The sequence below is a fragment of the Engystomops pustulosus genome, chromosome 1 (assembly GCF_040894005.1).
Source record: "Engystomops pustulosus chromosome 1, aEngPut4.maternal, whole genome shotgun sequence".
NCBI lineage: Eukaryota > Metazoa > Chordata > Amphibia > Anura > Leptodactylidae > Engystomops > Engystomops pustulosus.
The window spans coordinates 271708767-271722754 of NC_092411.1; the positions used below are offsets into that span (position 1 = coordinate 271708767).

General features: G+C 44.7%; 1 protein-coding gene across 1 annotated transcript in view; it reads right to left on the reverse strand.

Moving 5' to 3' along the window:
- Positions 1-12718, reverse strand: part of CFAP99 (cilia and flagella associated protein 99) — a 60458-nt gene extending 47740 nt beyond the window's left edge. The window contains exons 1-4 of the mRNA XM_072126194.1: positions 12502-12718; positions 7324-7434; positions 3752-3896; positions 3440-3534 (exon numbers count right to left, since the gene is read on the reverse strand). Coding sequence (XP_071982295.1) covers positions 3440-3534; positions 3752-3896; positions 7324-7434 — 351 coding nt within the window. The 5' untranslated portion in view covers positions 12502-12718. The remainder of the gene's footprint in view (positions 1-3439; positions 3535-3751; positions 3897-7323; positions 7435-12501) is intronic.
- Between the last annotated feature and the right edge of the window lie 1270 nt (positions 12719-13988).

Consider the following 13988-nt stretch of genomic DNA (forward strand, 5'->3'; position numbering starts at 1 on the left):
TGTCATGGGGCTGATACCGAGGGCTGGTACCGAGAGGCTGTTACATCGAAGCTACGACAGATAGGACAGCTGGACTTCTCTCTCACTACTGAAACTCTCACATCTCGGACGACAAATGGAGAAGACACAACAGGTGTACCATGATATATGAAGAGCAACGGGAAAAGATGGAAGCCTCCCAGCCATCTCCAGAACACACTCTCACTAATACACTGACTGACATGGTGTTAGGATAAGTGGATCCTCTGGACCACCGCGGGAGATGTAACTAGCCAACACCCGGAACCGGAGCTTAGCGGCACCTGGTATTCACCAGAGCCCGCCGCAAAGCGGGTTGGACTTGCTGCGGCAGGATACCACTAGGTCGTTCCCAGGTGTGACTAGCCCACGGTGGCAGCCGAGGTCGAGGTACCTTAGCGGATGACAATCTCGTAGACAGGTCCAGGCACAGGGTCAGGGCAGGCGGAAGAGATGCAACGTCAGGTCCAAGTCCGGGGTCAGCAACAGGAGGTCCAGGCAGGTGAGAACGGGAACACAGCAACACGGAGGAACTGGGGTAACACAGGACACAGGAGTGGGAATACACAGGAACGCAGGAATACACAGGAACGCAGGAATAATCGCTAGGAAGCTTTCTCTAAAGCTATGAGGCACAAAGATCCGGCAAGGGTAACAGGAAGAGGCAGGCTTATGAAGAATTGGGCAATATGGCCAGCGCCAATTAATGGCGCGCTGGGCCTTTAAATTTGGAGAAGGTGCCGGGCGCGCCCTAGCAGTCGGGGACGCGCGCGCACAGCAGAGGGGAGCGAGCCAGGAGCCGGGACGGGTGAGATGCGCTGGCGGCGGCAGGGCGGCACGGGTGAGCCCGCGACCCGCGATGTGGGTCGCGGGACCACCCGTGACACATGGACACGTGACTGATAACCTGTGCAAGTATCTTGTATCCTGTATTCTGCAACCTGGATGACGGCAATAAAGGAGACTTTTTATAAGTGTCATCGAGTCCTTCTGGTGTCCACCGAGTGACGTATTTTGGGAATAATCACTTTGACACCAAGTGTAGTTATTTGTATCAAATTACATTTAACAATACACAGAACAATAGACAATATCTATTATTAGATTTTTACATGGGGTAACCTCTCCAATCGAGCCGTCGCTTCCTGCAGGGTATTTGCCAAGGGAATTTGGTGGTCCTCCAGGTCGCTGACACGGCATTCAACATCAGTGACACTGTCCCTGGTGCGATGGACATCTTGGCTCATGAGAGCAATGTCCACTTTAACCTAATTTCTGGCAGAACTTTCTGTGTCTTTAAATTAGGAGCCGGGTATTGTATAGGAGACCCACCTGCAGGTTCATGGGGATGGAAGCAGGTTCTTTAGGTCTCTTAAAGCGTTCCAGTTTCTCTGCCACTTCTGCGCTTTGTGACCAGGCACAATGAGTAGTTGTTGAAAGGGCAAGGGAGACCAACACGTGTAGCAGAGGAAGGGGGAATATCTTCTGCAGCAGACCACACAGATTAGCAGACTGGCACCCCAGCTGAGAAGACGACACAGGTTAGAACAGGGAGGGCAGGCGGGATAACCCCAAGTGACCTTAGGAAACCCAGAATTGTCAGGTCCTGCAATAGTTCAAACACGGGTAGGGGGCGAGTTCAGTTAGCAGAGATCAGTGATGGCCATGCGGAGTGGAGGCTGGAGTGGTAGCAGGCCCCAAGGAGAAGGTTTCAGTCGCCAGGCGTGGAGATGAAGTCATCTTTACCGAAGTAGCCGGGGCTCAGGCATAAGGAGTCCCAGTGGCAGTGATGAGGCTTGTGGTGGCAGCTCGGAGGTGGTGCAGGCACCAGATATGGCCACTAGACCAGACACTGTTAACCCCTGCATGACAGGGTGAGCAAGCCTCAGGCAGCAGGGTGCAAGCAGGGGACAAAAAGCACTGCAGACCCCTGCCCTCTTTACAGGGAGCTGAAGAGCTATGACGCTAATCAGGGCAGCAATAGGACATGTTCTAATATTTTGCGGTAGGGCACGTCTATGGTAGCAGTGAGCTAGCTGCGGCTAAATCACGTCTTGTGCATTGAGCATTGTCTAGCAATCAATACTTTTCACAACTCCATTCTATGGGAAGGCACTGGCCACAAATACGGGCAGGAATAGGACCTGCTTCAAAAAATTGTTGCGGATGTTGCACGAAAAACAGCAGTGTGCACGAATACATTGAATAAATAATAATAAAAAAACAATATATAGAGAATGTGATTGTGTCCTTCCCATTCCTCATACCCGTGCACATATAAATTGCAGGCACATATATGTTTCCATAGGGCTGTGGATTTCTCGTAGCTGACGTAAAGACGCTCGGTTTCTGGCAGATGACAGCTATTTCGGTAGCAAATGAGAATTTCAGAGTGGCGGAGGAATCTAATTATAGGCGGCTAATTTGTGAGATGCATATGTTCATTAGTGTAGAGATTGTGGCGCTAGGTGTGATGTCACTGGTGAGTGGGTTCGCATCCCACCTGGTGCACCCAGCTTTCCCCCATTACTGCGGTAACGTCTGGGGGAGCTCGATCTGTTTCTACATCTCATCGAGTGCAATTTAAACAATCCAGCACATCAACAACTCCATGGGAACTCACATCACGAGCTTGTATCTGACATAGTCAGGAGTGCACTACAGTCAGTGGGAGTGAGTAACACTGATTCGTGACAATCAGTGCCACCAGGGGTAAGCTTCTTAAAGGAAATCTACCATCAAAATGAAGTACTTACTCATAGATCCAGGCACCGTGACTCTGGTAATCTTCTTATACTTGTTATTAGTGGTTTCTGTCCTTCTAAAATCAACTTTTCAGATTATGCTAATGAGGAAGAAGGCCTCCAAGGGGTGTTGCCAAAGCCCCTCTGGGCTGTGGCTTCACATGCTGTTACCCTGTACAGGAGCACTTAACCCATTCCATTGTGTGCTGAAACTTCCTGTGCTTCAGTGAAATTACAGCAGGTAGAGGGAGGGGGAAGTGCAAAGCAGGCACAGAGGGGCAGACAGAGTAACAGTCTGTGAAGCTGCAGCATAGAGGGTCTCAGTTAACAGGAGCTCTTCAGACTCATTAGAATAGTTTTAGGAAGGAAGGAGGCCGTGGATAACAGACATAAGAATATTTCCACAGTCACGGTGCCTGGATCTAAGAGTAAGTATCCCTGGGTTATCAGGATGGATATTGATGGTAGATTTCCTTTAAACAAAACAAAAATTTTTGTAGGAGCAAATGACTAAATGTACAGTCACTCTGTTATTCCTCTGGTAAATGTATGACAACACTGACAACTGGTTAATCCATGGTGTCTTCTACCAAACCAAGCTAAATATTTTCTCCTCTAGAAATGTTTACCATTTGAGAAATTGTGTTACCCCTGTAGGGGGCATATACAGATAATACCTTGCCCATCTTGGTAAAATCTTGGCCTCTGATGATTCTACCTAGGGTCTGAAGACCAAAATCTTCCAGCTTAAATGTGACAATATAAGTTATCACTGCAAAAGAAAAGAATTAAAACAGCAATAAATAATAATAATAATATTAGTAGTAGTAATACCAGACTACAGACCTTGAGCTATAAACAAGTGTATAGATATAAGAGTAAAAAACTATAACTTTCTTATTTCTGAAACTAACAATTAGTGTTAACCCTTTCACGCCTATCATTAACGACTTTTTATTTCTAAACATGGCGACCAACACATTACCTACCAGAGTACAAGCAGCGCTCTGACAGCAGATATTGCCTCCCATCCCGGACATAGAAAGCTTGGACCACAACATCCAGTAGATTTTTGTACTGGACACATCCAGCAAGAATATCAAGCACAAATTGTTCTTCTTCATTGTTTAGATACTAGAAGGAATAAAACACGTAGATCAATTGCAATGGCAAAATCATTTGGATTATGCATGTATGCAAATGAACTTGCAATAATTAGGGACACCTAATTCTGTAGATAGTGAAAGATTTAGGCTGCCACACTATTGCTGTGAGTCAGTCTTCACTTAGTTCTGTCATTCTATTCATAGGGAAGGCAACAAACAGCGCCACCTAGTGCTGACAATCTTCAAATAGCAATGGATTATCTGGCAACATATCCCGTTAAAGCCTCCGCATGGGAAAAAAAAAAAATTTAACATGTGTTGGTGATTTCAAGAGAGATTTTTCTAGATACTCGGCCTGTGCAACGTTATGGCAAACCACAGTGAGACGTTCAGCTGGATCGGAAGTGTCGTGCTTCCTATGACTGCAACGACCAATCACTGACCTTGGAGATCATGTGAGCAAAAATGGCGACATCTCGGCTAAATTTCTGCATGTTTGAGTCTGGACCGGACTGTAAATAGAGGGACAGGGCCGCACCACTGACACCAGAGGAGGGTGAGTATCATTGCTCTTTTATTTTATACATTTTTTGCTTCTCTAAGTCAGGAAAACCTCTTTAACATGATGAAAAGACAACACAACAAATCCTTAAGTGCTCGATTTTTGGTTACAGGTTGCAGAGCTCCAGCAAATTCTTTGAGCATCATCATTGTGAGTAAAGGTGACGGACAACTGGGATTTACTTTTTACTTAATGGGTGTTACAGATCTTAGGACCTGAGCTTGAGGCCGGAGCACACAACAATGGTCGGTCCATGAAAAATGGATGTAAGGAATCCCTTCTTCCCAGCTATAATCATGCTCACAGTATGGTGCTGCTGCTTTGCAGGGACTCCTTGCATCAAATATCACTATGCTGTAGGTCTCTGATATTCAGCCATCGCTATTCACAAACTGAACACAGTTCTGAGGATGTGTGCACATATCTAATCCAAGGAGTCCCTGCTTCCCCTCTGTAATCATGGTCACAGTAGGGTGCTGCTGCTTTGCAGGGAATCCTTGCATCATATGTAAGTGTGTGGTCAGTCCAAAATATCTAGCCACTGCATTTCAGTGACTGACCACAGTGCCAAGGACGAGACTCTGTGCTTTATAGTGATATATGATATATTTATCTCTTCATCCCCACTGTTATCATGATCACAGTTCTGTGCTGCTGCTTTACAGGGACTCCTTGCCTCATATATCGGTCTGTGATATTCAGCCATCGCCATTGGACCGACCGCTGTTCTGAGGATGGGACTCTGTACATCATAGTAATATTTGATGTAAGGAGTCCCAGCTTCTCTGCAGTAATCATGGTCACAGTATTGCACTCCTGCTCTGCCGGGACTCCCTGCATCATTTATGACAATGTAGTCAGTCTATGAAACCCAACTGGAGATTTTTTAATGGACTGTGCACATGCAAAAACTACAGCAAAAGTCTAAAGATCGCAGTCCGTAATCCGCTGTGGATGATTGACACCTGTTTGAACGCGGCCTTCCTCTGCAGGGTAGATGTTCCACGTGTAAATCACTGACTAATCCCATAAGCAGTAATGTCACATTGTAGGCAGCGGTACGTCACATCCAGCCGCGTTCCTAACTCACTTCTCAGGACGTGGAGGAAACATCTGTCACCAGACAAAGAAATTCTCGGAGTTTCAGGGACTGCGGATGATTCAGATGTTTCCGTCAGGATTTCAATTATATTCCTGGATTCGCCAGTGACAGATTTATGATTCCAAATTACATCTGTTTGACATTCTAATATCAGATCTCCAACTCTGCAGCGCTCTGTAAGCGAGGCGAAGCGCGGCCTTCAAGTGCACAATTAAATGACTCATTATGGATGTCACTCCAGCGCTGGCAGACGAACAGAGAATCTACTGGAAAATGATTAAGATGTCTCGCAGGAGCAATTAGACTGTAGTATAATACGGCTAGAAACCAGGGGTCAGGGGGCTCCCGACCTGAACATCTATAGGGGGCCACTCACAGTGACTCTGAAAGGACTTTAAGGGCATTTCCAGCCTAGAAAATACTGAGATCATATCCAAAGATTGGTAAGAGTCCCACACCTAGCATCAGCTGATAAACAGAGAATAGAACAAGACAGCCCCGTTCTCCGTGTTGTGGTCAGACCAGGTTACTGCATATCCATTCCCATTCATTTGAATCAGAGCTAAGCTGCAGACGAGATTCAGCCACTACACAGGGAATGGCGCTGTCTCTCTGTTTATCAGTTACTGATCTGTGGGGGTGCTGGGTGTTGGACCTCCTCCTATATGAAACTGAAGCTTTAAAGGAAATCTACCATCAAAATCCATTATAATAAGCCAGGGACATTACTCATAGATCCAGGCACCGTGACTGTGGTAACCGTCTTATATTTGTTATCCATGGCCTCCTTCCTTATAAACTCAACTTTACTGCTAATGAGCCAGGTGGATTCTGGGGGGTGGAGTGTTACCATAGCCCCTCCGTGATGTAGCTTCGCAGGTTGTTACACAGTCTCCCCTCCCTCTGCCTGATGTAATTTCTGCACAGTGTAATAGTCCATGAAACTTCTGAAGGGAGGGGCTCTGCTAATGCTCCCCAGAGTCCTTTTGACTCAGTAGCATAATTTTTACAGTTGATCCATGATTCCTTGCTCTTACTGGTCTCCCTGATTCGCTGCTGCTAGTCTCCATGAGTCCCCGCTCCTTCAGGTCTCCCTGATTCCCCCCTGTTCATGGTTTCCCTGATTCCCCCCTGCTTCAGGTCTCCCTGTTTCCACGCTCCTCCTGGTCTCTCCAATTCCTCCCTGCTCCTGGTCTCACTTATTTCCCTGCCACTTTTCGTAATCCTGATTCTCTGCTCCTCTTGGTGTCCTTGATTCCCTGCTGCTCCTGGTCTCCCTGATTCCCTGCTGCTCCTGGTTTTCCTAATTCCCCACTGCTCCTGGTCTCCCTGATTCCCCGCTGCTCCTGGTGTCCCTGATTCCCCGCTGCTCCTGGTGTCCCTGATTCCCCGCTGCTCCTGGTGTCCCTGATTCCCCGCTGCTCCTGGTGTCCCTGATTCCCCGCTGCTCCTGGTCTCCCTGATTCCCCGCTGCTCCTAGTCTCCATGATTCCCTGCAGCTCCTGGTCTCCCTGATTCCCTGCTCCTCTTGGAAGTGCAGTACAGTGGAGACCAGGGGGTAAATGTGGGCAAACATGTTGGATGAATTTTAGTAAAATTTATGTATGGGGATGGAATGACTCCACCAAGATAATACATATGGGAAAGAAGGATTGGCCATGTTAAATTTCAACATGTCCAACCAATCCTATGTTGTGGAGGGAGACTGTCCACCACCAGGGGTGTCTGGTGGCATCTTATTCCCCCTCCTGTATGGGAAAGATTCAGGGCGAATCGTGTACCTTCACTTACCTGCAATTCATCTGTAGACTCTTCTAGAAAATGTTCTAGGCTCTGATGATGTGGATTGTACTTGTTAAGGAGCTGGACTGTCAGGGTGATGCATCTGCCATAGTGAGTCATCTGTGAATATACAAGTCTGATATGTAACCGTGAGGTTAAAACACTGGGGAAGCGCAATTAGACGCTGTTTTTTTATTAAGTTGTGACGCAGGACACTTTACTATAACGTCTTCACACTTTGTGCTATAATAACATAATTACAGCCATTAGAATAATATTTGAGTTACTTTATCCCTGTCAGGAAAACAATCCAGTGAATGTTATATTTAGTGAGTGTAAACTGCGCGTGTAACTGCGTGGCCTCAAACACACCCGGGGTTTTGCTCTAAAAGGCAATGTTGTTATATTTCAGGAATGTAGCTGGACTTGTGGCATACTGGGGCTATGAGTCACTGCTGTGTTGTAAGATATGCTGGGTAAAAGCTCTAGCAGGCTTCTAGCGGAAAGGTACAGCAGTCGCTCAGAGTAGAGGGGAGGGACTGTGTAGCAGTTCAATGCAGAGAAATAAGAGCATTGAAGTGTGAGGACACTTAGTCCAGCTACATTACTGGAATATGAATGCATTTTCCACTGGATTAGTAATCAGCGCCAAACCTTCCTATGTCCTTCTAAACAAAAGTAGCCAAGAAGAAATCAGACCCGTTAATTCCAGAATATTCCTAAACTAAATTTATTTGTTCGAATCTTGTTCCTTTATTTGCCCCCTGAGTAAATGTATAATATTTATGCAGAATTTGCGTTTTTTAGACTTTTACACTTTATTTGAGCATATTCTTCTCTAGAGTCTAATTCCGCGCCATCCATCCCTGTCCGCAGTATTTATAGCCATCCTAACCTATGATGACTGTCACGCTCGTTGATCCGGGCTGACGTTTTCACGTACTTTGCCTGAGAATATTGGATTGCGGTTAATGAAGCGGCAGAAGGGGGGGGTGCAGGTGAGTAATGGCACAGGACCTGCAATAACACGCGATGGGTCCATGTGACCTGCGTTACTGCTTTATGCTGCTGAATTGATTGACTTATTTGCTTTGTTTTCTATTGATGATGACAGAATTACAAAGTGCAGGTAAATGACCGCATTCAACTCGTGAAGAGATTCCATCATCTTATCAGCCTTGGGTTGTGATATGACTCGGGCTTCATATGTTCAAAGCAAGATTGGCACAATATACAGGCCACATTGGAGACATGATGGAGCCCAGTATATGTGTGATGCACCATAGCCCCCCCCCCCACCTACCATATATATCTATGGTGTCTATGTATCTACAGTATATTTTGAATAACAATTTGCTGTTTATTCATTGCTGATATACATTTATTTGTGCTGCATAGTCACTGCAGGTATGTGTCTAGTATATTCATTTGGTGTAAACATTCAAATGTCCATTATATTTATTGCTGGTATATATTTATGTGTGCAATATATTCATTGCTGGTATATGTTAATGTATACAGCATACACATTGCTGGTATATATTTATGTGTGCAGTATATGCATTGCTGGTATATAGTTATGTGTGCAGTATACTCATTTCTGGTAAATATAAATAACACATCACTGTGTGTGTTATCTCAGTAATTTGACATCACTTTGCAGTATCACTGTACTGTGACCTTACTGTTTGTATTATTCCTGTATGGTGACATCACTGTGTGTAGTATGCCTGTACTGTGATATCACTGTGTGTATTATCCCTGTACTGTGACATCACTGTGTGTATTATCCCTGCACTGTGACATCACTGTGTGTATTATCCCTGTACTGTGACATCACTGTGTGTTATCCCTGTAATTCACATTACTGTGTGCATTATAGCTGTACTGTGACATCACTGTGTGTATTATCTCTGTACTGTGACCTTCCTGTGGGAATTATCCTTTTACTGTTACATTTCTGTGTGAATTATCCCTGTACAGTGATATCACCGTTTGTATTATCCCTGTACTGTGACATCACTGTGTGTATTATCTCTGTACTGTGACATCACCGTTTGTATTATCCCTGTACTGTGACATCACTGTGTGTATTATCCCTGTAATATGTCATCGCTGTGTGTATTATCTCTGTACTGTGACATCACTGTGTTATCCCTGTACTGTGACATCACGGTGTGTATTATCTCTGTACTGTGACATCGCGGTGTGTATTATCCCTGTACTGTGACATCACTGTGTATATTAACTCTGTACTGTGACATCACTGTGTGTATTATCCCTGTACTGTGACATCACTGTGTGTATTATCTCTGTACTGTGACATCACTGTGTGTATTATCCCTGTACTGTGATATCACTGTGTGTATTATCCCTGTACTGTGACATCACTGTGTGTATTATCCCTGTACTGTGACATCACTGTGTGCATTATCCCTGTACTGTGATATCACTGTGTGTATTATCCCTGTACTGTGACATCACTGTGTGTTATCCCTGTAATTCACATTACTGTGTGCATTATAGCTGTACTGTGACATCACTGTGTGTATTATCTCTGTACTGTGACCTTCCTGTGGGAATTATCCTTTTACTGTTACATTTCTGTGTGAATTATCCCTGTACTGTGACATCACTGTGTCTATTATCCCTGTACTGTGATATCACCGTTTGTATTATCCCTGTACTGTGACATCATTGTGTGTATTATACCTATACTGTGACATCACCGTTTGTATTATCCCTGTACTGTGACATCACTGTGTGTATTATCCCTGTAATATGTCATCGCTGTGTGTATTATCTCTGTACTGTGACATCACTGTATTATCCCTGTACTGTGACATCACGGTGTGTATTATCTCTGTACTGTGACATCACGGTGTGTATTATCTCTGTACTGTGACATCGCTGTGTGTATTATCTCTGTACTGTGACATCACGGTGTGTATTATCCCTGTACTGTGACATCACGGTGTGTATTATCCCTGTACTGTGACATCACGGTGTGTATTATCTGTGACAATTTTACAATGCCATTGAACATACCATAGACAGAGAATCTTTCAGCACTCTGACCATAGCCATAATAATGTTATTATGACGCAGTCTAATAATTTTGAATAGACATGAGCACTGCCTGTGTCCCTGCTGTGGATGTGACCCTATTTGTAGAGTCTCTGTGTTTGGTGCTGTGTGTTTCCATTACATTAGACAACCAACGTGACATCTGATCTCGCTATTCCTTGTAGTGTTCCCACGTGCTGCCCACACGCTGTCTGTCTCTGCTCTAATGTGTTAGCTGCCAGCGGATCGTCTTCCCAGCTGGTAATCATCCTATACTACAGCCACTGAAAATCATATTTTGTGGCCTCGGGTCCTTTATCATCGCCCTGTGATAAGGGATCAGTTTACAGGTGGACCCTTATCTATATGTGTAGATGGACTACTGACTACTGGCCCCCGGAATAGACAAGTGATATATATGACTGGTGTCATGTCAAATTGTTACACGTATTATATATAATACACAGTGATGTCACAGTACAGGGATAATACACACAGTGATGTCACAGTACAGAGATAATGCACACAGTGATGTCACAGTACAGGGATAATACACACAGTGATGTCACAGTACAGGGATAATACACACAGTGATGTCACAGTATAGGGATAATACACACAGTGATGTCACAGCACAGGGATAATACACACAGTGATGTCACAGTACAGGGATAATACATACAGTAATGTCACAGTACAGGGATAATACACACAGTGATGTCACAGTACAGGGATAATACATGCAGTGATGTCACAGTACAGGGATAATACACACAGTAATGTCACAATACATGTATAATACACACAGTGATGTCACAGTACAGGGATAATACACACAGTGATGTCACAGTACAGAGATAATACACACAGTGATGTCACAGTACAGGGATAATACACACAGTGATGTCACAGTACAGAGATAATACACACAGTGATGTCACAGGACAGGGGATAATACACACAGTGATGTCACAGTACAGGGATAATACACACAGTGATGTCACAGTACAGGGATAATGCACACAGCGATGTCACAGTACAGAGATAATACACACAGTGATGTCACAGTACAGGGATAATACACACAGTGACGTCACAGTACAGGGATAATATACACAGTGATGTCACAGTACAGGGATAATACACACAGTGATGTCACAGTATAGGTATAATACACACAGTGATGTCACAGTACAAGGACAATACACACAGTGATGTCACAGTACAGGGATAATACACACAGTGATGTCACAGTACAGGAATAATACACACAGTGATGTCACAGTACAGGAATAATACACACAGTGATGTCACAGTACAGAGATAATACACGCAGGATAGGGCCTAACTTGCTGATCAGTGGGGGTCTCAGTGATGGGACCCCCATACAGATCACGGAAATGTTCTTGTGAAATCTACCATCAGAATCCATCCTGATAAACCAGGGACACTTACACATAGACCCAGTCACCTCGATTGTGGTAATCTTTTTATATTTGTTATCCATGGCCTAACTTTTAAAATTATGCTAATGAGCCCGAGAAGCTCCTTTACCAGAGCCCCTAAACACTGTCACTTTGTAGCTGTGCAGGAGCACTTCCCCCTTCCACTTGGTGCTGAAACCTCCTCTGCTGGCTGTCATGAGATTACATCAGGCAGAGGGAGGGAGAAGTGGGGAGGGTGAGACAGTGTAACAGCCTATGAAGCTACATCACAGAGGGACCCCTTCTGGCTAATTACCATAATGTTACAAGTTGATTTTAGAAGGAAGGAGGCCATGGATAACAAATATAAGATGATTACCACAGTCACAGTGCCTGGCTCTATGAGTAATGTCCCTGGTTTATCATGATAGAGTTTGATGATAGATTTCCTTTAGATCTTGGTTTGTATGATTTATACAGGTAAGCCAGACGAGTTATTCGGGTGAAAACTTTGCACAATTTGCTGATTTGCAATGACAATAGTAAAATCTACATCACGGAACTGGAAGGGATATAACAGAGACTACAGAGGCTGCAAAGAAGGTGCCACCCAGCTTTCCCAGGAACAGATCAAACACACAAAAGTATTAGCAGAATACAGATATCACATGATCGTGCACCGTGCACATTGATTTACCTTGTCGTTGTATAGTTAAGACCTCGGAACGGTACGAGGACCACAGAAGCCGTTTATAATGTAGCGCAACGACTTCTGGGTATTGTAGTCCTAAACAGTCACATCGCTTCCATTCCATTCACTGGTTTCATAAAAGAAAGACTACATTTCCCAGAGAGCAGCGTGGATGGTAACGCTCCTTGTGTTTGATCGCCACCCTAGCAACCGGAGACTATAGCGGTAGGTGATTGGTGGAATGGGAGCACGTGGCGTTATAACGAGAACGATTGTTCATAGTCAGACTGTTATGTTAATAAAGTTGATTGAAACTCTGAAGTATTTTTTATCTTGAATTAAAAAAATGTATATTTCAATAAACTCATAGATTTATCATTTACATTATGATAATTTAAATAACTTCTTATGAGTTCCAGTGCCCCCATTACAGAGCATGAGTTCCCCCATATATAATAAATATATATAGATAATACCTCATGAAAAGCTTCCATAAACACCATAACCTGACATTGACCCCATGAAAAATGTTATCCCAAAAATTTATTCCATGTGGTAAATTTGAGGGGCACTTTAAGTCGTCATAGAGAAAAGGATGTGCTGGGAGTGTTGGTTTTGAACCTTGTTGATAGATGTCTTTAACTCAAATATTCCTTTCTATACGCTTTTGTATAGTGCATACGTATTTTGCGTTAAAGGGGTTGTCTGATCTTAATAAAAACTGTACTGGTGGGTTGTGAGGTGAATGTGAAAATAAATAAAGCTGTACTTACCTCCCTCAACGCTCCCAGTATCCTGTGCCGCCGTCCCCCTCTCCGACAACATATCCCACCTGGCATGCCCACCTGTTCCTATGTCCCAGCCCTGAAGCAGGCGCTGGGTGAGGAGACGGTGGGCATGCCAGGCCGCCCGAAGTTTTCGTAGCAGAGATGCCGTTTCGGACAACCCCTTTTTAAGTTGTTCTGTAACACAATTCACATGCAGCAGCAAGTGGCACAGATGCGTCTTCATTAAACAGCTTGCTATCAGGAATGAAGCCAACATATTTGCCATTGTTTACATGCAAAACGTATGGCGCTTGCTTCCGATTTCATGCATCTGCCCTCTCGGCAATTCAAACACACCATGTGAATGCGGCCTGAGGGTGAGTACACGCAAAATTTACAATTCTTGCAAAGGGAATGGAATTTATACAAATCCCATCCTCATGCTGCAAAGCAAAACCGCAAAAGGCTGTTTACTTCTGTGGATTGTGGGTAAAAGGTAACATTTGCATACCTCCCAACCGTCCCGTTTTGGGCGGGACAGTCCCGTTTTTTAACCCTTGTCCCGCCTGCACGGACCGTTAAGTGAAAGTCCCGGTTTTTTTGCGGTTTCACGGATTTTTCCGTTTTGTCCCGCCCCCGAGTCCCGCCCCCCCCGAGTCCCGCCCCCGAGTCCCGCCCCCGTCCTGCTCAGGATACAGAGAAGCCAGGGGGCGGGGTACAGCGTCC